General features: G+C 52.1%; 1 protein-coding gene across 1 annotated transcript; it reads left to right on the forward strand.

The window, feature by feature from the left end:
- Positions 1-1,476: 1,476 nt before the first annotated feature.
- Positions 1,477-18,822, forward strand: LOC125963118 (paraneoplastic antigen-like protein 5). The gene is made up of 3 exons (XM_049705033.1): positions 1,477-1,555; positions 16,317-16,377; positions 16,548-18,822. Exon 3 carries the CDS (start codon positions 16,675-16,677, stop codon positions 18,016-18,018), a length of 1,344 nt encoding a protein of 447 aa, XP_049560990.1. The 5' UTR covers positions 1,477-1,555; positions 16,317-16,377; positions 16,548-16,674; the 3' UTR covers positions 18,019-18,822.
- Positions 18,823-22,364: the final 3,542 nt, after the last annotated feature.

Below are 22,364 nucleotides of genomic sequence, written 5' to 3' on the forward strand. Positions count from 1 at the left end.
CTGGGCCCGTGAGCCATGGCCGCTGAGCCTGCACGTCCGGAGCCTGTGCTCTGCAGCGGGAGAGGCCACAGCAGTGAGAGGCCCGCGTACCGAGGAAAAAAAAATCTATAAACAATAAATGCTGGAGAGGGTGTGGAGAAAAGGGAACCCTCTTCCACTATTGGTGACGATGTAAATTGATAGAGCCACTATGGAGACCAGTATGGAGGTTCCTTAAAAAACTAAAAATAGAATTACCATATGACCCAGCAATCCCACTACTGGGCATATACCCAGAGAAAACCATAATTCAAAAAGACACATGCACCCCTGTGTTCATTGCAGCTCTATTTATAATAGCCAGGTCATGGAAGCAACCTAAATGCCCATTGACAGACGAATGGATAAAGAAAAAGTGGTACATAGATACAATGGAATATTACTCAGCCGTCAAAAGGAACGAAATTGGGTCATTTGTAGAGACGTGGATGAATCTAGAGACTGTCATACAGAGTGAAATAAGTCAGAAAGAGGAAAACAAATATCGTATATTAACGCATATATGTGGAACCTAGAAAAATGGTACAGATGAACCGGTTTGCAGGGCAGAAATAGAGACACAGATGTAGAGCACAAACATATGGATCCCAAGCGGGGAAAGCAGTGGGGGGTGGTCGTGTGATGAATTGGGAGATTGGGATTGACATGTATACACCAAAGTGTATAAAATGGATGACTAATAAGAGCCTGTTGTATAAAAATGTACATAAAATAAAATTCAAAAAATAAATGGCCAGGAGACAGGAACTGAAAAACGGAAGAAAGAGCCACTAGAGAGGTGCTTGGTGAGAACCCACAGAGGGACTTGGGGACCCTTGCGGCCGCTCTCCGCTGCTCTCAGCTGGAAGCCAGCAGCCTTAGCCAGGCTGGGCCTGGAGACAGCTGGAGTCTCAGAAACATGGGGACTCTTGGTCTCCTCTTAGTTGAGACTGTCTGCAGGCCACCCTGCTCTGACTCCTCGTACCAGGAGGGTCTGCTGCAGATGACTGACTGTTCTCATCCTTTAGACGTTCGCTGGAGAGACGCCGGAGCGGCTGGACTGCTGAAATAGCTTTACCTTTCAGTGGGCCTTCATGTCACCTTCTTTTGGACTTTCAATGTCACAATTAAAGCCCTCCTGTAGCTGAGGAAATGGAGGCTCAGGGAGCCTCCGTAACTTACCCAAGCCCACCTGGCTAATAAGTAGTGGATTTAGGGCTCAAACCCAGGCCCAATTCTGAAACGTGGGCTCCTAACCGCTGTGTGATCATTCTGCCTGTTAGGTTCTTTTTGTTTGGGTTTGGGTTTTGTCTCTGTTAGCCATTTTTAAATCGTCTGCTTCGAAGTCCAGGATGTGCGATCAGCTTGGAGCCTGCCCGCTCCACTCGCTTATGTTGCTTCGCTTGTGTGCCGACCTCTAGCTTGTTCTCTCTTCCAGTGTGGGATCTGCAGTAAACCGATGGGTGAGCTTCTGGATCAGATCTTCATTCACCGCGACACCATCCACTGTGGGAAATGCTATGAGAAGCTCTTCTAGGTGGGTGCTGGGAACTTACTAGAGGGCAGAAATGGGCTCTGGTCTCTCCCTGAGTCTTGACCTGGGACAGTGCTATCTCTCTTAGCCTTTATGTTCAGGGGACCCCGAGTCCTTGTGTCCCTATGCCTTGTGATACTTTGAAGTCTTAGGTGGCGCAGATAAAGACCCTCCCCGTGGACATTTCCAAGTTGCAGGAGTCATTGCCTCTTCCTGTCAAGAAGCACCTTCCATGCAGCACCTCAGCTAAGCCCCCTAGCTGCCCTGAAATGCTGGCCAGGCCTATGTTGTTAGCCTCATTTGGGAACAAGGAAGTAAAGACCTAGAAAGGAAAAGGACACGGGGAAACGCCTGGCTTGTAGATGGCAGAGTCAGGACCTCAACCCAGGACTTCAGATTCAGGTCCGGGGCTCTCTGCCGCATTCCCTCGAGTCGCCTCCAGCATTGCTCATATAGCATCAGATCAGGCCTCAGCCGAGGTATTCAGTGAAACAGATGCACAGCTGGGTAGCAGCAGCAGGTAAAGGCCAGGATACGCAGGCGTGTGTGGGAGATGATGGTGCTGTCCCGGCGCCTGGGCGGCCTCTGGGCCACATTGTGAACTCTGCCTGAAGTCAGGTTTGCATGCTGAAAGCCCGTGGGATCGACTCCGGTGTCTGAGCTTCACGGGGCCCAGTGACCCTCCTCAGCCAGAAGCACAGAGCAGAATATCTCCCTTGAAGGCAGTGGGGATCGGTACCAACCGGGCCCTCCACCAGCCACAAGCTGTTCCGCCTTTTCTCCAGAAGACATTGACCTGGCCTGTCCCTCCCGGTGCCTGGAGCAGTCCCCCTCGCCAGGGGCTTCTGACTGCTCACTGGATCGGCTGTGTGTTTCCAGTCTCATGGATACTTCTATTTCCTTTTAGCTCCTCCAGGCTAAGAAGAAGCTGATAACTCCTGGACAAGTTTGACTGTCCCCACGAGCCCCAAGTTGCTGACTCCTCTTCCCTCACTTCCTCTCTCCTCCATGTGATTGCTTCACGTTTTTGCTCTTCTTAAGTTGAACTTGCTTACATCCAGTAGCATATCTTAATGATGTTATGATAATTACTTGTGTGTGTAGCTTTTTAGAGCTTAGAAAGCACTTCCCATCCATTATGTTACTTCCGGCTCAAGCAAAGAGGATTGAACAGTAATTCCATTTTGGCTTCCCTCAGACTGGTCAGCTTCCTGATGCGTTTAGGTGGCCTGGTACGATAGTCACGGACAAGAGCGTGGGGTGCGGTGCATCCTGACTCTTGGGACAGAGAGCAAATCACATTCTGGTTCACAGCTCTGAGTGTACCTTTGGAACTTGACAGAAGAAGCAGACCTCCTGAAGCTTCTGAGGGGTTAAAGACTGTTGACGATCCCTGGTGGGTAAATTGCAGACGCTGAATGCTAGGGATTGACATAGGCTAAAGTTCAGCTTGTCTATTTGCCATATATATTTTTTAAACTTTCCGTATACTTTTACAACTAGTTAGTTGCTTTTGATTGAGTTATATAGCAGATTTTAATGACCTCCTACCTACCTACCTTTCAGTGTAGTTGCGTTTTGTGCTGCAGGCATGTGGACGTGTATTAGAAAGTTTACACGTTAGGTTTAAATTCTATAGGATGTGATTCTTAAGAGGCTACTGACCAAAGGGGCATCTGTGTCTGAACCTTGCTGATTAATACCTTTGCCCTCAGTGTCCGATCCCTAAACTTCACACAGAAATCCCCTAAAGCAAGTTGTAGGGTCTATAGACTCCAGCAGGATTATGAAGGGAGAAAATCAGCTAACGTCTCCTGAGGCCTTACTGCGTACCAGGCATCATCACAAGGTGGTGGCGTTAATCCCCATGCTAATCGTGTACAGAGGGTGTTCTTCTCCGCAGTTTGCAAGTGAGGACGTTGAGGCTCGGGGAGGCGGTCATTGCGTTGTGCACAGCGCACCCATGTAACGCTCTCTAGCACCCATGCCCTCTCCAGTAACAGTAATGCTGAGTATATGTGAAGCACTGTGTGGAGGTGACACCCGGACGCACACTTTTACAAAGAGGGGAAGGTGGGGAATTGCACCCCTCCTCTGGGCATCCTGGGTCCCCATAAAATACCAGAAGGGCCAAACTGGCCCTCTCACCTCCCTTTTCCATGAAAACACTTCTGAACTGAAATACTCTCAGCTGGGAACAGATCTGACTCACAGACCTTCCCAAAGACGAGCTTGTCAACCCAGGGGAAGCTCCAGTAGGCTAGCGGATCTGGGCACAGGGCCCTCAGTGACCTCCCATTTTCCAGTCCAGACTCTGTCCCATGCTAGTGGCAACTACTGAGACCCCAGGTACTTGGAACAGGGATACCTGTCGGCCAGCTGGACAGATGCAGGCCCATTCATGCAGTCAGCTGATGCTCTGCTCAGGTTCGACTGGGCCCCTCTGCCTTTGGGACCAGCATCGCTGTGTAAGTTCCTTGAAAGGACAACCTGACAGTTTTTATGATGACAAATGAGGGCGTTTTCTCTTGGTTTAATTAGAAAGTGCCTCTCCATCTCTCTCCAGTTTCTGAGCCCTGTGCACGTTGGCTGGTGGACGACTTCTTCCTGCCAAATGATCAGAGAGGAATGTTCCATTTATTTCCATAGATGTGCGTCAGATTTGCTGTGGAGCGGAAAACTGGCCATGTACTCGCACAAAACATGAGCTGGTTTTCCTCAAGACGGTAGGGACTGACACGTAGGTGCTGAATGAATGAGTGAAAGGGAAAGAAAGGTCGTGCCTTTGGGTGGGAGGCAGCACCCCTGAGTCTTGGCAGGATCAAGAGGTGCAAGATAGGCTGGCTTCCCTGCCTTCTAGATACACTCTGCCTTTAAGTGAGTTTTAGAACCAACATGCAAGATATTGACTCCAATCTGAAAAAGTCTCTTTCATGTTTAAATGGCACAGAATTCTTCGGACTTAAGGAAGAGAGGTGGTTGCATTATACTTTCGCTTCTTTTTATTTGCCTAGAATTTTTAATCATACTTGCTTAACTCATTAATGTACACAATTATAATAAATGGTAAGATATTTCATGTGTAAATGTTAAGGTTTCCTTTTATAGGTGTAATAACTTGGTGTATTTGGCTGTGTGATTTATTTTCTCCTATTACCTGAAGCCACTCTCTTTACAAAAGCAAATAAATACTTTAAGGAGTATCAAAGTTTTCTCTACAGAAGCAAATACTTTTAAGAAGTATCAAATCTAAAGAGAAAACAACAGCATTATCTAGAAACTATGCATGCACAGCGAGTGTGCAATTCTAGGCCTGTCAGATCGAATGAAGGAGATTTTATTCTTTCGGGCCCATCCTTCCTTTCATTGTCGACAGTCCTTATTGAACTCTTGCAGTGACCAAGAGCTCAGTCCCTTAAAAGCCCATTCTGTCTGGGGAAATGCATTCCTCAGCTGACTTACAACCTGTTCCCTTTAACTATCACCCACTGGTAATCTGTAATCCCTCTTTTATATGCCAGCCCCTAAAATCGGTAAATACACTTGTTGGGTTCTTCCTCTGTCAACTCTTCTCCCATTTAAACACCCCTGATCCCATCAACTCTGACAGGAATTCTGCGTATGCATCTCTTAACCCTCAGAGGTGCCCCCAACCGCACGTCCGAACCCATTCCTCCAGATGTGTACCGACAGGCAGGACTTTCACCTTGCTCATTAAGGCTGGTGCCCAAGCGGTCAGAATCCTGTGGAACAGTCATTCTGCCTATCACGTGATCCACGCTTCCAGGTTTTGTTTCCGAAAATATAATTTGCATGTCATCGATGTCTTGATCCAGCCTGGGGCCAAAAAGGGTGGTCAGGAAGTCAGTCCAAAGATAGAAGACATGACAGAGAAATCCCTCTACAACTGAGCAGGGGCGTTGGGACCCAGTATTCAGTAGGTATTGAACTAGTGTCCCTGTAGCTACTTTCTCACCCCAACCTCAGCCACCATCTTGGCTACATGAGTACATTTGGGAAAGGAAGAAGAGGTTTTACCACTTCAAAGACAAGAACTATAACAGTAGCTCCTAACCAGGACCTGGAGTCTCTGTTGGTGATAGCATGTGACACAAAGACCTAGAAAAAAAATAGGGTAGAGTTATTTTGAAAAATGGCTTAGCAGACCAGGTTCCCACCAAGCCGGTTGATCCCCAGTACCCAGCCTCCCCTAGTCCTCCTTCCCCTTTATAGGTCCACACCTGTGAGGGCCCCCAACCCATACACCCCCACGTGGGGTCCTCTGGGGGACTCTGCTTATGAATGTATTCCGCCTGTGAATTTCCACATGCTCCATTTCTCTTGTGATGTTTCTCTGCACAATATCCTTTTCCCATGAACTTCCCAAGGGAGGAAAGCTTCCACCAGGGGACCCAACACTGGTTACATTGAATTCAAAGTTGAGATCACTACGTGGCCATTTGGAGCCCCTCTTGCCACTGAATCAACAAGAAGGGTGTTATTTACCTGCCGGCTGAGCGCTCCTGACAATCGAGGGGAAAAGGGTCGCTGCAAGGACCACATAGCAAACCCCGGAGGAGAGTCTTCTGGGGGTGTCTCTTAGTGTTCCCACGTCCAATAACGTAAGGTAACGGATGACTGTGATGACTCATGCAGGCAGGACCACTAAGGGATCAGATTGGTTAGGAATAAAGGTTTGTATCTTACTGCCTGGTAGACGACCACAGCCAGCTAGACGAGGTCATAGGGAACTGAAATGCTAGTGGAAAAGGAAGTTACAAATACTATGACCTCATGGCCAGTTGCAAAAATAACAGCTACGGAAGCTATGCATACTTCGTCTTGCTTTGCTATTATATGTTTAAATCTGCCCCATTACTTTTCTTTCTCCCGTTTCCAAATCTCGCGTTTAAATTGTGTGGGTGGTGCTTAATCATATAATTTAACCTGTAGATTACAGTATGTCAAAGTGGAATTATGACAGAACTAGAGAAGGAACAGACATCCCCCAGAGAATGAGAGTGTATCTAATGGGACTTCTGACGTCCCCCCTTCTTGAAGAAGGCAAAGGCATATTCGTGTATATGAGGTATGGTTGCATCATGCTAAGCAGAAGCATAGTGTCACTGTTATCATTTGTAAGAAAAATATGGGGTGTCAAAAAGAGGGTACACCTGGCTTTTTTCCCGGTGCTTTCTGGGAAACCTCCTGCGAATTATCCATGACAGTCCTGCGGGTGGAATTGCTGGGGGCTTTTTCCTCGTGTACCAGCAGCAGAGTCTCCCTGACCTTCACTGCTCCAGCCTTCTACTGCTTGTGTAAGCCACTGATTCCTTGTTCTCAACCCTTCCTGCTAGGGAAGGAGTGGCACTGCTTTCCTGATGGGCTCCCCTGTTAATGCTGTCTCCACCCAACCTTCTTCTGTACCGCATGTCCTGCCTGTGAATGGCTTCCGGAGCATACACTCTACCTGTGAGTGTTTCCCACCATGCCATCTGTCCCATGAAGAATCCCTGCTCCAGCCCTTCCTCACTGTACACTCTGTCTCTGAACACCTTCTGCACAGTGCTGTCGCCCAAGGAGCACTTTGTGTGCCAGGCCCGTTATCTAATGCCATCTGCAGGATTCCTTTCCTTTTGAACATCCTCTGAACACTGAGCCCTGCTCATGAATGCTGCCCGTGTTCCCTCCCCATCCCACCCCCCACTGCCCAGGAACTCCTGTCTGCTGCACTCTTCATAACGTAATCAGCGTGACCTCCTCCTCTGGGTGCTTTCTGCGTCTAACTCTCTGCTTGGGAATGTGTGGGTCTCTTTCTTAAGTCCTCTGGCTGTGAGACATTGCTACAGGCCATTCTAGTGAAGATTGTCTGCACACTCATATTTTTAACAGCTTTATTGAGATATATTTAACACACAAGAAACTGCACACATTAAAATTGTTCACTGGGCTTCCCTGGTGGCGCAGTGACTGAGAGTCCGCCTGCCGATGCAGGGGACACGGGTTCGTGCCCCAGTCCGGGAGGATCCCACATGCCGCGGAGCGGCTGGGCCTGTGAGCCATGGCCACTGAGCCCGCGCGTCCAGAGCCTGTGCTCCACAGCGGGAGAGGCCGCAGCAGTGAGAGGCCCGCGTACCACACACACACACACAAAAAAGTGTTCACTTTTTAAAATTAGTTTTGACACATGTATGTATCTGTGGACTCATCACCCCATTAAAATAGTGAATATATACATCACTCTCAAGACTTTCCTCCTGCTTCTTTGTAATCCTTCTATCCTGCAGCCACCTATCTGCTTTCTGCTACTGTGCATTACTTTGTATTTTAAAGCATTTTACGTAAAAAGTTTTATATAAAGAGTTTTACATAAATGGAATCATACAGTATGCACCCTTCGATGGAGGGATGGAAACATTCTAAACCTTGATTGGGATGGTGAGTATATACGAATGTATACATTTGTCAAAACTCATCATATGTACACTTAAAATGGATGTGTTTTATTGTCTGTTAAGTATTGTCAAATAAAAAACAAATACAGACTCATTAAGGAGAGACTTTTATTCAGAAGAATCGTTGAAAGAGGGGAAAGGGACTTTTGCAACAGAGGGAGGGGGACTTCTACAATAGGGAGAATGCTGTGCTAGTAAATTCTGCGAGCATCTGAAAAGTTAGGAAAAAAGTTTTTCTTTTTTAAAGAGTAAGCAAGTTTAGAAAGAATTGGATGTGGGGAAGTGGGATGAAATGGTGGCATGATCGCATAGAGATGAGAGAGGCCAGTCTATTCTCAGGAGGGGCTGTCTGCTGACTCAGGCTGGGGGTGGGCCAAAGTTCAGGGGCCTGGAGGAAGGAGAGAAGCTGAACCAAACTTTGATTAACAAGCATTTTTTTTTTCAATTCATCTATGCTTAAAGACAACTTAGAGTCTTCATAAGGATCTAGGCAGTCAGCTTTTAGGTCTGTGGTGCCAAATCAGGAGGGAGAGAGGAAAATGAGAAATGTTAGTTTGGAGGGTTGTAGGCAGATATTGAAAGAAATTGGAATAACTGAAAATTTCTTAAGTGTTGACAGTGTGCGCAAGATTGCAGGATTCAGTCCAATTTACAAATTCTTACATGGTAACAAAACCATGACGTTCTACAAAGAGGGGCAAAATAGCTCAGAGACAATGAACAGGACCAGAATGTCATAACCCACATCTCACAGTATTTTCTAATGAAATGCAAAATTTCTCTCAATGGTCACCCTCCTTTTGATCAAAGATCATCTCAAATAAGGTTATTCTCGATTGCAAACTAACTCTGGTCTTACTAGCTTTGACCTGATTATTTGCACAGGTGCAGCAAGGATGGTCATTGGCCATACAGGCCTTTTAAAGTTCGCTTTGCTGAAGTTTTTATAAAGAATTTCAGATTGGACTGTTAAAGCCTCTCGAGGCTGGTAGGCCAAGACAAGAACTCACCACCAGATATCACCCGTGCTTCCTATATATACATATTGGTGAATTCCTCTCTTCTCAAGGTACCCAAAGCCACCTGAGTTTCCTGGACTTGCCAAGGAGAGACCTTCCTTACTCACCTATAAGGCTGGGAACTCTGTAAGCCAGGTACCAGGTTCCCAAGGGAGTTTTCTAAGACTTGGCTTCATAAACTCAACCCGAGTTCCTTAAAATTGTCAGGTCACATGTGATTCTATGAACATCATTTACAAATATGACATTCCAGTCAAAGCCTTGGTTATATAACCAGTGTTTCCAATTATGTCCTGTTAATAAGAAAGGCAGGTTCTTATTGAACCTATAGGCATATAACTGTATGACCATGAAAATAAGAGCGCTCAAAAATAATTTCCAAATTCTAGAGGGATTGGGCAGAGAGGAAAAAATAAATGGTTTGTGTCCATTTATGAAAGTATAGTCTACTAAATTGTTATCAGTTATGGATAGCTTAAGAGAAATGAGAAAGGGTTCCTTATATTCAGAATATAGAGCATGAAATCATTGGCAACATTCCAAACAAAACCCGTAATCATCTTTCATGAGTTCATTAAGTCCTATGTCATGAATTCTTGTTCCGCTCAGTCTCATGAACCCATCAGCTTCTTCACTAGAGTTCTGGGAATTCTGGCTTAGTCCAGTGACAGGATTTCAAAGTTATTTAAGTAATGGCATCAGAAGCTTGTGCCTCAGAGCATGTGGCGTAGTCCTTTCCATGGGGGTCTGAGACAGTCCCTTTTTCTTGAAGGTGAAGCATTCTGGCCTGCAGCTGATTGCAAGCTCTTTCAGCGAAGCCTTAGTGCATGACAAAAGATTTTAAATGCTCATGGTTAAAGATCTGATGAGGGTTCATCGCAAAAATAATGCAATTGACAAGGAAATTTTGTTGTTTCTGTGGCATGCAACATTTTAAAAGATAACTACAATTATGATTGATAACACTACACTCTTTAATATCAGGCAAAGCAATACCAGGACGTATCATGAACACTGAGGGCATTGACAAACCGCCAGGAAATTAATACGGTTTCTGAAACATTTATATTAATGACATTTCGCTCACACAAACGTAACCTAGAGAAGGTTAGGCATCTCTTATGATATGACAAAGCCTCCCATGAAACTCAATATATCAAATAAACCTAATTATTTCTGGCACCTCTGTTTTTACAAGGGAAGAGATACTTTGTGATTTTCCAGGCTCTATCTGGGAAAACTCAAATAAGCTTTGAGATCAGGAATATACCACTCAGGGGAATTCGCTGCCGTTCCAGTGGTTAGGACTCAGCACTTTCCCTGCCGAGGGCCAGGGTTCAATCCCTGGTCAGGGAAATAAGATCTCACAAGCCACCGGGTGCAGCGAAAAATAAAGAAGAGGAAAAAAAAAAGAATATATCGCTTAGGATTTGAGCGTGGGGAAAGTAAAATAAAAAAGTTGTCAGAAGGTTTGAACACTTGGTTAAATAAGATCATGTGTCAGTAAGAAACACTACTTGTCTATTTAACCAAAGTGACAAAATATTTTAAAAGTAAATCTTTGGCAGTAATGCAATGATAAAGAACCTTAGTTCTTTCAAAAGTGACAAGACTTGGTTGAAGGCCATGATAAAGTCAACATAAAGCAAAGAAAATTATTCTGATAAGAAAGACTCTTTGGCCAGAGGTGCGCCCCGGGGCCGCGGGACAAGCGGGCGCAGAGGTCGCCTGTGTTGGGGGGCGGGGCTGCGGCGAGGTTCCAGCGGTTCTGCCGGAGCATCGGAGCATCGTGGGTCCGGGGCTGGGGGCGTCCGGGCTTGCGATGCTCTCTGCACTCTCCCGGCTCTGCAGCCTCGAGAACACGGCTAGGCAGCGGCAGTTTAGTGGGGAGTTGGCCTGCTGGGAACTAGGGGCCTGCTGGGGTCTCAGTTCTTGGCTGGCCCCGGAACATGAGGTTGCCAGGCGTGTGACGGCAGCAGGTAGGAGTGAGCCGCTGGTGCGGTGATGAGCAGGAAAAAAAGGACACTGGCTGTTGGCCTGTGAACCTAGGCAAGAACGAGCAGCCAACACAATCCAGACCCGGGTCCGAGGGCCCAGCTCGGTCCTGTGCGGCTGGTCGGTGGAATAGACCTGCAGGTGTGGCTCTTGTCACTCTAGGACTGGCTTCTGGACAGATCCTGCCGATGAGCCCAGGGCACTGTCCTCAGCTCTCCAGGAGAGTGCGCCGGAGTGGAGCCAAGGGGGGGTGCCTGACTCAGCACGGCGACCACGCACGTCCAGTCTGCTGGCAAGGGCAGTGGGGAGCCGGGGGAAGTCATGGCCTTGGGAGTGTCCTCTGATGAAAAAGAACCTGCAGGCTTATCAAATAACTTTTGTGTGGAACGTTGGTGTGCTGAAAGCAGTTCTGTGTGCTTTTCCCCCTTGGTGTGGATCAGCAGTGCTGAGGCAGCAGGTGTGATGCAGAAGTGTGAGCAGAGACTGTCTGGAACCCCCAGACTCCAGGGAAACTAAAGGTGACAGCCAGCCTAGTGAAGAGGACGGGGGGCGGGGGCGGGGGCGGCGGGGCAAGAAGGCGCCCAACGGCAGCGTGGCCCATCTGTGGTGGCAGCAGCCCAGCAGGCGCCCCTCGTCTCAGGGCCCTAATCCTGGCTCCAGCCGGGTGGTCAGGGGAGCTGCAAGGTCTTCTGGGCGAGCAGAGCCCGCGGTCCTGAGCTGTTCTTCTCTGTGTTTGGGTCATCTCCCCCCATCCAAGGGGAGAAATCTAGATGAGGTTTAAGAATCAGTGCTTTAAGAATGTGGATCTCGTAGTTGAAACCTTGGAACACGTGTTTTCAGCACAAGGTGTTAAAGTGAATGGAAGGATTTAGCGCCTTTTCAAGGAGGCTGTCTCCATGTGGGCAGAACTAGAGAATAAATGGGTCTTGAATAAAAAAAAAAAAGAAGAAAGAAAGAATCTTTGCTTTCTAGGCAGATTACTCAAAAAGTAAAGAAAAATCTTCTACTACCTCTTATGAAGAGCAGACCAATAATCTAAGGAAATGTTTCCATTTTAACAGAGAAAATCAAATTCTAGTTTTGCATCAGTGTACTATTTGATATTATAGCTCATTTTTTTTAATCTTATAAACAAACCCACTGAACCTTAGCCAGCTTTGACCACAAGAGATAAAATCTCCTCTGAGAACCATATCCATTCAGGTTTTGTCCTACACTTCCATCTTTTTCATTCTGGAACAACTAGTCATTTTACTTTAGTCTTTTATTTAACAAAAACACATCCTGCATAGTTAATTTAGTATAAGTGTAAGGTTTTAAGTGAGCAAAAGATCTTGGAAACTATCTTTAAGACTGACATACTACATATGAAACAATTACTGCTAAAATAAAGTTTTGTGAGAACAAATTCACTGTCACTAATTCCTGAGAATTTTGAGGATTCAATTTATAAAAGCACTTAAGTATCTCTAAACCAATAATAATGGAGCTCCTTGAAAGACTTTCATAATCTAATTTGGTAATACCATCAGGGTAGGAAACATTATATACACATACATACACACAAAAACATAAAATAAATAAGTCCTGGGGATGTAATGCACAGCCTGGAGACTGTAGTTAATAATACTGTACTGTATATTTGAAATTGGCTGAGAGAGTAGATGTTTAAAATTCTCCTGATAAGAAAAAAAAAACTATGTGTGGTGATAAATGTTTGCTAGACTTATCATGGTGATCATTTTGCAACCTATACAAACACACCTGAAACTAATATAATGTTATATGTTTTCAAACATATTTCTTAACCTCCACTGTTTTCCAGCATGACGGTCAGAACCCCGCTTCCCATGGTATCACCCTTTATGACACTTCTCATACCGGTAATGCTACGTGGCTGAGTGGGGGATTCATGGAGCCACAGTGAGCTAGTGTTATGAGATCCCTCAAGTAAAATGTCCCACTTGGAGTCCATTACTTTCTGACACCAGCAGGCAACCCCTTTTTCTTGGCATGGAAGGAGAATGATTTAACAGCCTCTCAATAGTACGTTCTAATTAAGTAAGGCATGTTCAGGTCTGTGTTCTCCTTCTCTGATATAGGAAATATCTGGACTTAAAGGTAATCTTTAATTTAACATTTTTGTCTGCTTTTAATATTTTTATTAAAACGTTATCGAAAAGCCTCTTCTTCTGTGTCCCGAATAAAGCAAAAGAAATCTATTCTGTCACCAGATGACCACAACTTCTGGTCCGAAAAGTGACCACAGGCTTCAGAGCCTTGGTACTCCAAGCGTAGTCAGGGATCTGCAGCATGGGAGTCACCTAGCTTTCGAGAAACGCAGAACCTCAGTCCCACCCCAGTCCTCCTGAATCAGAACTTTCATTTTTACCAAGATCTACCAGATTTGCAGACTTCCAGTGCGATAACCTGAGCTCCCCCCACGCCGTTCTCTGGAACAGCGAGTTAAGAGTCCCGCGGGCCCCAGGGAAAATGTTCCAGTCTTCCTTCTGTGGAAGAAATTTTCTTTGGAAAAGGGCGGGAAGCAGTTTGGGTACTAGGTGGGCAGTACTAGGTGGGTAGTACTAGGCTGTGAAGTCAAGGGAATAATGGGAGAATGTAATCCTTTGAAAGTTTTCGGTCTCTTGGTGAATACGAAAAATTTTCCTGCCCTTGCATTTTTCCCGGAAGCAGCTGTATTTCTGCTGTCCGCCTCTAGAAAACAGAACAATTAAAAAAACGATCAGGATTTCATTTAGTAAGCACCCACCGGGCTTTTACTTTTGCACCCGGCCCTGCGCTGACCTCTTGGAATATTCAAATAGGGAGAGCGACTGGTGACTGTCACGCCACAGCTCCCGTTCAATGGGGAACAGACATGCTAAACAAGAGCCAAGATGGCTGCTGGGCCTGGCGTGGCACGTGGTGGGTCTGGCGGTCTCCTTCCAGGGACCAGCCTAGGAATTGCAGGGGACCCTATTCCACACCTAACCCCGCTCACAGTCCAAGGCTGGATTCTGTCCAGCTCTGCAGTTTAAGGTGCCCCGGTTTAATTCGAACTCCGTCCGCCTAGTTGCGCACACTGACGCAGGGCGGGGCGAGGTCTCCCCCTTCCGAGGGGAAATGGTGGGCGCCACGCTGCTAGGGCGCAGCCGCGAGTGGGCCGTGTGCAGCTCTGCTGGGCGGGAAGCGGGGGCCGGGGGCGGGGGGGGCGGGGAGCAGGGGCGGGGGGGCGGGGAGTTTGTAGCCCGACAGCCCCTTTCCACGGGCTCCCGGCCCAGTGTGCACCGCGCGAGCCGTGGTTCCGGACGCGTGGTGGTCGTGGTGTACAGGCGCTTCGGCCTGTAGGCACCTCCAGCAGGTACTGGTCGGGGCCCGGGTACAGAGAGCCATCCAAACCGCGTGGGGTTCTGCACAATGACCCTTGCCATCTCCCTTGGCGTCCCAGGGGTTGGTGGCTACAGGTTTCCCCTGAAAATGGGATCCCACTGCACCAGGCATTGGCACCGCATCCATTCCGTGCCATTTCCAGGCACCGCGACCAGCCTAGGAATTGCAGGGGAACCTATTCCACACCTAACCCTGCTCACAGCCATTGCAGTCAGGACTAGTGGCTCTGGGCCTTATCCTAGAGGGAAAGTGGCTTCAGCCCTTCCTCCCCTGGTCTCCACCAACTTCCACTGACCACGTGTATTCCTGCTCTGGAATGAGGGACGTTTGAGGTAGCGGGTGAGGGGTCGTGGGGACTTAGGGAGGAGGGCTGAGGTGTGGGTGAGGACAACAGGGGAAAGAGGGCGGGAGGCTTGGGGACAGTAGTTGGACTTGAGTGAGGCCAGGGCTTGGGACGGGGATGATGCTTGGGAAGGGGGGGGACATGCCTTGAGTGGGGGCAGGGATTTGGCTTGGGTGGGGGCAGGGCTTTGTTAGGGATCGGACTTGAGTGGGGGATGGGACATGGGAAGGGGTGGGGCTCGGTGGGGACAGGGATCGGACTTCCGTAAGCGTGGGGCTTGGCGTCAGGGGCTGGGCTTAGGTGGGGGTGGCGCTTGGGTGGGGGTGGGACTTGGAGGGGGGACAGGGATCAAACTTCCGTGAGGGGAGGCTTGGCGTCAGGGGTGGGGCTTAAGTCCTCCGTCGTGCGTCAGTGGGGGCAGAGTTTGAGGGAGGGGGTGGATTGGAGGGCGGGGCAATAATCATACTGTAGGATCCCTCCCGTACTAGCACTGTATACCAGTTGAGAAGTTTCTTTTCTTTTGTTTTTTGAATTTTTGAATTTTATTTTATTTTTTTACAGCAGGTTCTTATTAGTCATCCATTTTATACACATCAGTGTATACATGTCAATCCCAATGGCCCAGTTCATCACACACACCCCCCCGCCCCCTGAGCAGTTTCCTGTATCCCTGTACCAGAGTGCCTCTGTAGGCTCAGAATGGGCACAGCCTGAGCAGGGCCGTGTGGGGTGGAACCGTAGCACAGCACCTCTGCCTCGCCTTGGACAGATGCAGTGAGGCAGTACCACCTCCCAGCACCGCGAGCTGCCTCTGGGCAGAGCTAGAGGGCAGGCCTAGTGTTGCGTGTGGGTGGAATCCCCGCATCTGCACTGCCGGTGGGTCCCTAGTCAGCATGGTGAACGGCTGTGACGTAGACGTATGTCGGGAGAGGCTTCTGTAACTTCCTGGCAAAAAGCCGGAGGGGTGGGGTTGCCTGCCAGGGTTTCCAGGGTCTACAGGGTGGGGTCACACCTAGGTTGAGGGTTGTCGGTTTCAGCAGTGTGGCACTGTAGACCCTTTTTGGGTCCCTTTTCTGTCCCTGATTCTAGCTTCCACACAGTTTGAAACGGTAGGCTACTGTTTTTCAGCACGTGATCCTTGCCGCCCACCCCCATGTCCCCTCCCCTCCAGCGACAACAGGACACTTCTTTGGTTGGAGGCCAGTGACATCCCCTGTTGCTCCTTAACCTTTACCACATAGCACCCCTCTGCGATGGAAACCCATGGTCCCCGCCCTTCTCAGTATCCACGGCAACACTGCAGCTTGTCACACGTTCTCCACACCCACCAGTTTTATTGCCTTGTGCAGAGAGAGCTCCAACCATCTTTCTCATTTGTCAGACATTCTCTGAGAAAGGAGGGAACTCACATCTCCGTCCTCCAACCTTTGCCCCAGAGAAGTGGGTACCGGGTGCCCTGGGCCTGAACAGCCCTGAGGCAGGGAGTGGGACAGCCTGCTGTCCTCTCCCGTTTAGCGGGCTTTGTCAGGCCCCTCCTCCTGACGCTGACCTTTTCACCACAGGCACCTGCAGTACACACAGAGGAGTCCTTGGACTTTGAGGAGGAGTGCACGGCAAGCCGAGGTCAGCAGGGAGGGGCGCTTGGCCTAAAGACACCTCTCCAGCAAATGACTGGGGAAGCCCTGAAAAGCAGGGCCTGGATCTCTGTGACCAGAAGTGGGGGTAGTGCGTGGGCTTTTAGTCGGGGTGGGAGGGTGCGCGTTAACGATGCTGTCACCCCATTTGCATTATAGGCTGTGCAAACCCGGAGCGATTCTGCCTCCATACTTGGCGTTGGCTCAGAATTCCCTGAGTCCCGGTCAAACTCTGTGAGCTGCCTACTGCCCCTAGTGTTAGATCAGTCCATAGATAGTGGGAGCAATGCCTGTGAATCTGTTGGAGGATTGGTGCAAGGGCATGGACCTGGACCCCAGGAAGGCCCTGCTGATCGTGGGCATCCCTGTGGAGTGTAGTGAAGAGGAAATTAAAGAGACCCTGAAGGCGGGCTTACAGCCCCTGTGTGCCTACAGGGTGCTGGGCAGAATGTTCAGAAGGGAAGACAGCTCTAAGGCAGTTCTCATTGGATTGGCCGAGCAGGTCAATTATGCTACGGTGCCGAGTCAGATCCCAGGAAAGGGAGGTACCTGGGAAGTGGTGGTGAAACCCTGTAGCCCAGATGATGAACTTATCAACAGACTGAACCACTTCCTGAAAGCTGAGGGCCGGAGAATGGTAGATGTGGTCAAAACCCTGGGGTATAGCCCTCGCCCCGAGGAGGGACAGCCAAAAGGCTTGGCCCAAGTCAGGCCGCCAGACCCGCAGCCTCTGCGAGAAAGCATGTGGTACCGAAAACTGAAGGTGTTTTCGGGAAGCACTTCCCCAGGCCCGGGCGAAGAGAACTTTGAAGCCTGGCTGGAGCAGGTGACTCAGATGATGCAGATGTGGCGGGTGTCTGAGGTAGAGAAGCAGCGGCGTTTGCTGGAGAGCTTGCGCGGCCCCGCCCTGTCCATCGTGCGGATGCTCCGGGCCAACAGTGGCTCCATGACCGTGGCGCAGTGCCTGGACGCCCTGAAGCAGATCTTCGGGAATAAAGAGAACTATAGAACCGCACGTTTTCAGCTGCTCCAGACCTTGCAGAAGCCCGGAGAGAAAGTCTCTGCCTTCTTGCTGCGGCTAGAGCCCGTGCTGCAGAACGCTGTGCGGCACAGCCCCTTGCCAGTGAGAAGCGCAGACATGATTCGCCTGAAATACATCCTAGCCCAGGCCCACGTGAGCACTGGCCTCCGGGACAAGCTCATGGTCTTGGATCAGCGAGGCTGTGCGCCCACCTTCCTGGAGTTGATGCAGCTCGTTCGAGACGTGGAGGAGTGGCAGACCGCCGCGGCAGTGACCAGGGAGAAGCAGAGGCAGGTAGGAGGGGGCCACAGGGCCTCTGGCACCCAGGTAGTGGCAGAAACCAGTGTCCTGGTCCGTCCGGTCATGGTGCGGGCAGGGCAGTTCCATGACAGCAGCACTCAGACCGTCCAGGAAGGGGCTACCCTGTCACTGAAGCGCAGGCAGGTGCCACGCTGCTGCGAGACTGGGGAGGAAGGCCACAGCCAGGCCGCGTGTCCTAGGGCCGAGGACCAGCCCCCGGCAAAGCAGGCGCCTCAGCCCGCAGCAGAAGAGTCGGGAAACGAGATGCGGGCTGGGGCCGGGAGCCAACCCGAGCCCCAGGAAGCATAGGCTCAAGGTATCCAGGCACCCCCTCCCCTAGCAGGCAACACAGATATTGTAACGAGGGGAAGGGGCAGCCCACAGAAACAGTGGGGGCCTTGACTGGGGCACAGGGGCAGGGCAGCCAGGCCGAGGCCCCGCCCCAGCCCCCGCAGCGTCCACCAGCTGTTAGGGACTCCACCAAGCAAGCCGAAATCAGCTCAGGGAGGCACCGGCAGCACAAGCGGGAAGCCGCCATACGCAGCACGACGCGTACCCGAGCCTCAGACACAGACCCCAACACAGCAGAGGCTGACAAAGGTATAGTCGGGGGCTCTGGCGTCAGCCCTGTCTTCTGGCCACCCTCAAACGCCCACCCTGGGGGCTCTGAGCTAAGGGTGTGACGGGCCCCCAGGCCACGCGGGGCCTAGAGGCGCCTCCCCCGGGGCCGCCCCTGCCAGGAGGAGCCGGCGCTGGCGAGGAAGGGCTGTGGGGCAGAGAGGAGATGCCCCGGAGGGACACCGCAGGGTCCAACTTCACGATCATCTACACCGCTCGAGGGGAGCCCCGGGAAGGCAGCACCCTGGAGTCTCTGCGCAGGTGAGGGCAGGAGCAAGTCTCCTCCCCCTGCAGCCTGAAAGGGCAGTAGGGGCAAGGACAGCAGACACTGAGGAGACGATCCCACGCGAGAGGGTCAGGTCAGCTTGGCAGGCAGGGCGCTGAGTCCCTGGTTGCCCAGTACCCCACAACTGGCTTTGGTGTGAGTGGGGGTGCAGGGAAGCGTTTGTTCCAAAGGAGGAGGAGGAGAAGGAGGAGGAGACGGAGGAGGGAGACTTGGAGAAGAGGGGGAGGGGGAGGGGCGGGAGGGGGAGGGGGTCCGGGCAGCGTCCAAGAGAATTAGTTGGCGGGAGGAAGGAGTGTTTAGTTCTCCCTAGGTTTGTGCGTGGCCACTGGAGACGTGGGACTGGCCTGGAGAACCACAGCTCACAGCTGCCAATGCCAAGGCCAGCCCCAAAGCCTGCCACCTGGGAGCAGCCCTGAGTGGCCAGCCCCGGCCTGGGTGAGGGGCACCTGCAGATGGCTGCCACCCACACTGGCCTGGGAGTCGTTAGGGGCCACTCCAGGTGCCTGGGCCTCCCTCCTGAGAGGGGACCCCTATTCATCATCCCCTGGGGCAGGTTGCTCCCTGTACTGGCAAGCCCAAATGTGTTCCTGTAGGCCCCAGAGGGACCCAGGTGTCAAGGAACCCCCCAGCCCCCGCTCCCCTCCCCCCAACACACACACCCTAGCCATCGTCCCCCCGCAGAGCCCTGAGGTGCGCCACGTGCCAGCCAAGGCTCTGGTCTCTGTGGGCCAGTGTCGTGAGCTCAACGTGTGCTTTCTGGGCATAGATTCAGGCCCAGCGCTGCCTGTTGTTGTGGAAATGTGCATGTGTTCTCCTCTGAGCAGTCCACCCCGCCCCGGTCCCGGCGCCGAGACACGAAGCCCAGTCTCAGGAGCCGGCAGGAAGGATGGGATGGACGAGGTCACAGCCAGCGCCCACCCCAGGACCTGGGAGCCCACCCGGGACCTTTGGAAGGAAGACCTTGACCGGGGCTGCAGGAGGTCTGCGGGAGGCCCCCCAGGGCTTGTGTTCTGCTGGGCCACCCCGTTGTTCCTCGGGACTCCACGTCCCCGGCTCGGTGGCGTGCGCCCTGCTGTGGGGCTGTCCTGTGCCCGCCATAGGGCAGGGCCAGGCCCCGGGCATGTGGGCCAGAAATGGAGGGTCTGCCCTGGGGGGAGCGGGCATGGCCGGCGCCCATCTTCCTGGCGAGAGGCCACCCGCGGGGCCCTCAGGAAGGGAGACTGGGGGGAGATGGAGGGCCGCCGGGTGGGGTGTAGCGGAGGCACCTTTTTGAGGACCCTGGGTGGGGCCGGGACCCGTGACCTCTGGTGGCCGTTAGAAGTTCCTCTGTGTGTTGTTATGCCCTTTGTTCAATGGTTTCACTCAATGTTTCTGTTTAATAAATTTCCCTGAACGTTTCATCTGAGTTTGGCCTCTGCTGTGGGCAATGGAGTGAAGGGGCTGCTGTGGTGGGGTCAGGGTTGGGGGCAGCAGCAGTGGCCTGGCACCCCGAGTCGGCACGGAGGTACGGTCCGGGCAGGGTCCAAGAGGGTCCATGTGGTCTCCTCGGCTGGATGGAGCCGGGCGGCAGGGCCTTGTGGGCACGGGCCATGGCTGGTTGGGTCCCCGGGAAACTCGGGGAGTCCCCGGGAACCAGTGGGTTCGGTGTCAGGGGGAGGGGGAGGGGGAGGGACGGCAGGCAGGACCGGAAGCTCCAGGATCCCTGGCAGCTCTGTGGGGGCTCGGGGCACCCAGAGAGTTCAGAGACGTCACGTGTGCCCTCCCAAGGACCAGCCGGCCACAGAAGGGTCCGGGCGTGAGGTCAGAGGCCCCTGCCAGGAACGCAGTGCAGGATTCCGGGGTGGGGTTGTTTGCCCACCTGCCTGAGATCGTCTGCCCCTGCCGTCCCGCAGCGGCCCGCCCTGGTCTAGGCGCTGAGGGACGTTTGGGGACCTGGGGCTATGGGGTGGCCGAGGGAAGGAGGGCCGCCCAGCAGGAGTTGCAGAGTCCTCAGGCCCTGGGTGGGGGCACAGAAAGGCAGGGAGAGCTGTCCTCCACTTTAAGTCCCGGGCGGGGCGGCCCCCCGAGGGGCAGGGGCGCCCCCTCCCTGTCCCACTCCCTGCATCACTCCTGTGTCCTGGGAGCAGGCAGGAGGCGGGTGGGGGGGGGGGGTGTCCTGTGAGTGGGAGGCTGTAGATGGGGCCCGGGGATGACCCCTTCCTGCCCAGAGGCTGGCTCTGGACCCCCGGGGCCCTCCGTGCCACCTGAAGAGGGCATCGGCCAGGGGTGGGGGCCCTAGTGATCCAGGAGAAGCCTCCCTGACCCTGAGACCGTGCCCTGTGGTCCTGCGCGTGCGTGCCCAGGGAGGGTGCGCGTTTGCGTTCGGCGAGTGTGCGCCTGCGCGCGCCGCCATTTCCTGCAGCCCCGAGCTTGTGTCCGGTGCCTATCGGGAAACAGGACCGTCCACACAGCGAAATGGCTACCGGGGGCGCGAGAGGCCTCGGCGTCGCTTCTCCTGCCGTCGTGCCCGATCCTGCCGCTAGATGGCGCGCGAGGATCACAATTGGGCCGGGCCGCCCGTCTCGGGCACCCTGGCCTCCTGCTGCCCTTCCCCCGTTGGCCTGGAGGACGTGGGTGGTCTCGCCGGCCTTGCGGCTGAAGCAGCCCCCACCCCCCCGGCCACGTGTGCACCCTCGCCGCAGTTCCGGCGGAGGCGGGAGAGAGGAAGGGAGCTGGGTGCCCGCAAGGAGCCAAAGGGGCTGTTTGGCGGGGTGCCCTGGTGTCGGTGGTCTCTGGGCGCTGGCCTTCAGAGCTGGCCGGGGCCAGGAGCTGTGGACACGCGGGGAGGGCGGCTCGACCCTCCAACCACGAGGGACCTCGGGCGGAGATGCTGCTCTGGGCGCTGGGGCTCCGTGGGGAAGGGGCTTGTTCCTAAGAGGTGGGGGAAGGAGGGGAATGGGGTGGGCAGGGACCTCCTGCAGAGCAGTGGAGCCTTTTCCTAGCTCAGAGTTCATGGAGCCTTTCCTTGTTCTGTGGTCGAAAGTGAGTAGAAGAGGACTGAGGGGATTGTCCAGGTTACCGAGTTGCAGAGCTACAGGCTTCTTAAGTCTGGGACCTGTGCTGCTTTCATCACATTATGTATTGCTCCCAGTTCGTGGGTAGTTATTACCCCTAAGGCCTTGGTGAGCCTGGTGGACCCATACTGATAGCTCTGGCAGTCTGTCCAAACGTGAGGGAGGGGTGCCTCTTAACCTGTCCTATTTGTCATCTAACCTCCTGCCTCCCAGATGCTAATGATGGTTCGCCAACACCTCTATTCTATGTAGACATCTAGCATTACTATTCATGCCTGACAGACCCTCTGTGTCATTTAACTAAAACTCAACTGTTACACTCTGGGTGACATGATTGTGACTCTCGTTTTCTCCCTTTCCACAGTCAGGTTCTGCCTTTCAGCCTTATTTGATTTTTATTCTTTCTAGCAAAACCTCTCCCTGAATTAAGGCCAGGCACAGCACAGGTAATTTTGAGGTTTATATTTCACGTCCTAAGAGCCCCCATTTCCCATAGCACCAGCAGTTCAGGGAAGAGTACCGCCCCCATCCCTTATTCTCGGTACAATCGGGCCTTTCCTTTTCAGCTAGCCCTCGGTCTTCCCCTTGTGCCCGATATCTGGGCAAGCTGGTAAGAAAGCCTGGGTGCTCCTTCCTTTGGCACCAGAGGGAGATTAGAACCATGTATGCCCCTGACCACATGTGAGAACTCTCCCCTC

The sequence above is a fragment of the Orcinus orca genome, chromosome X (assembly GCF_937001465.1).
Source record: "Orcinus orca chromosome X, mOrcOrc1.1, whole genome shotgun sequence".
In the NCBI taxonomy this organism is placed as follows: domain Eukaryota; kingdom Metazoa; phylum Chordata; class Mammalia; order Artiodactyla; family Delphinidae; genus Orcinus; species Orcinus orca.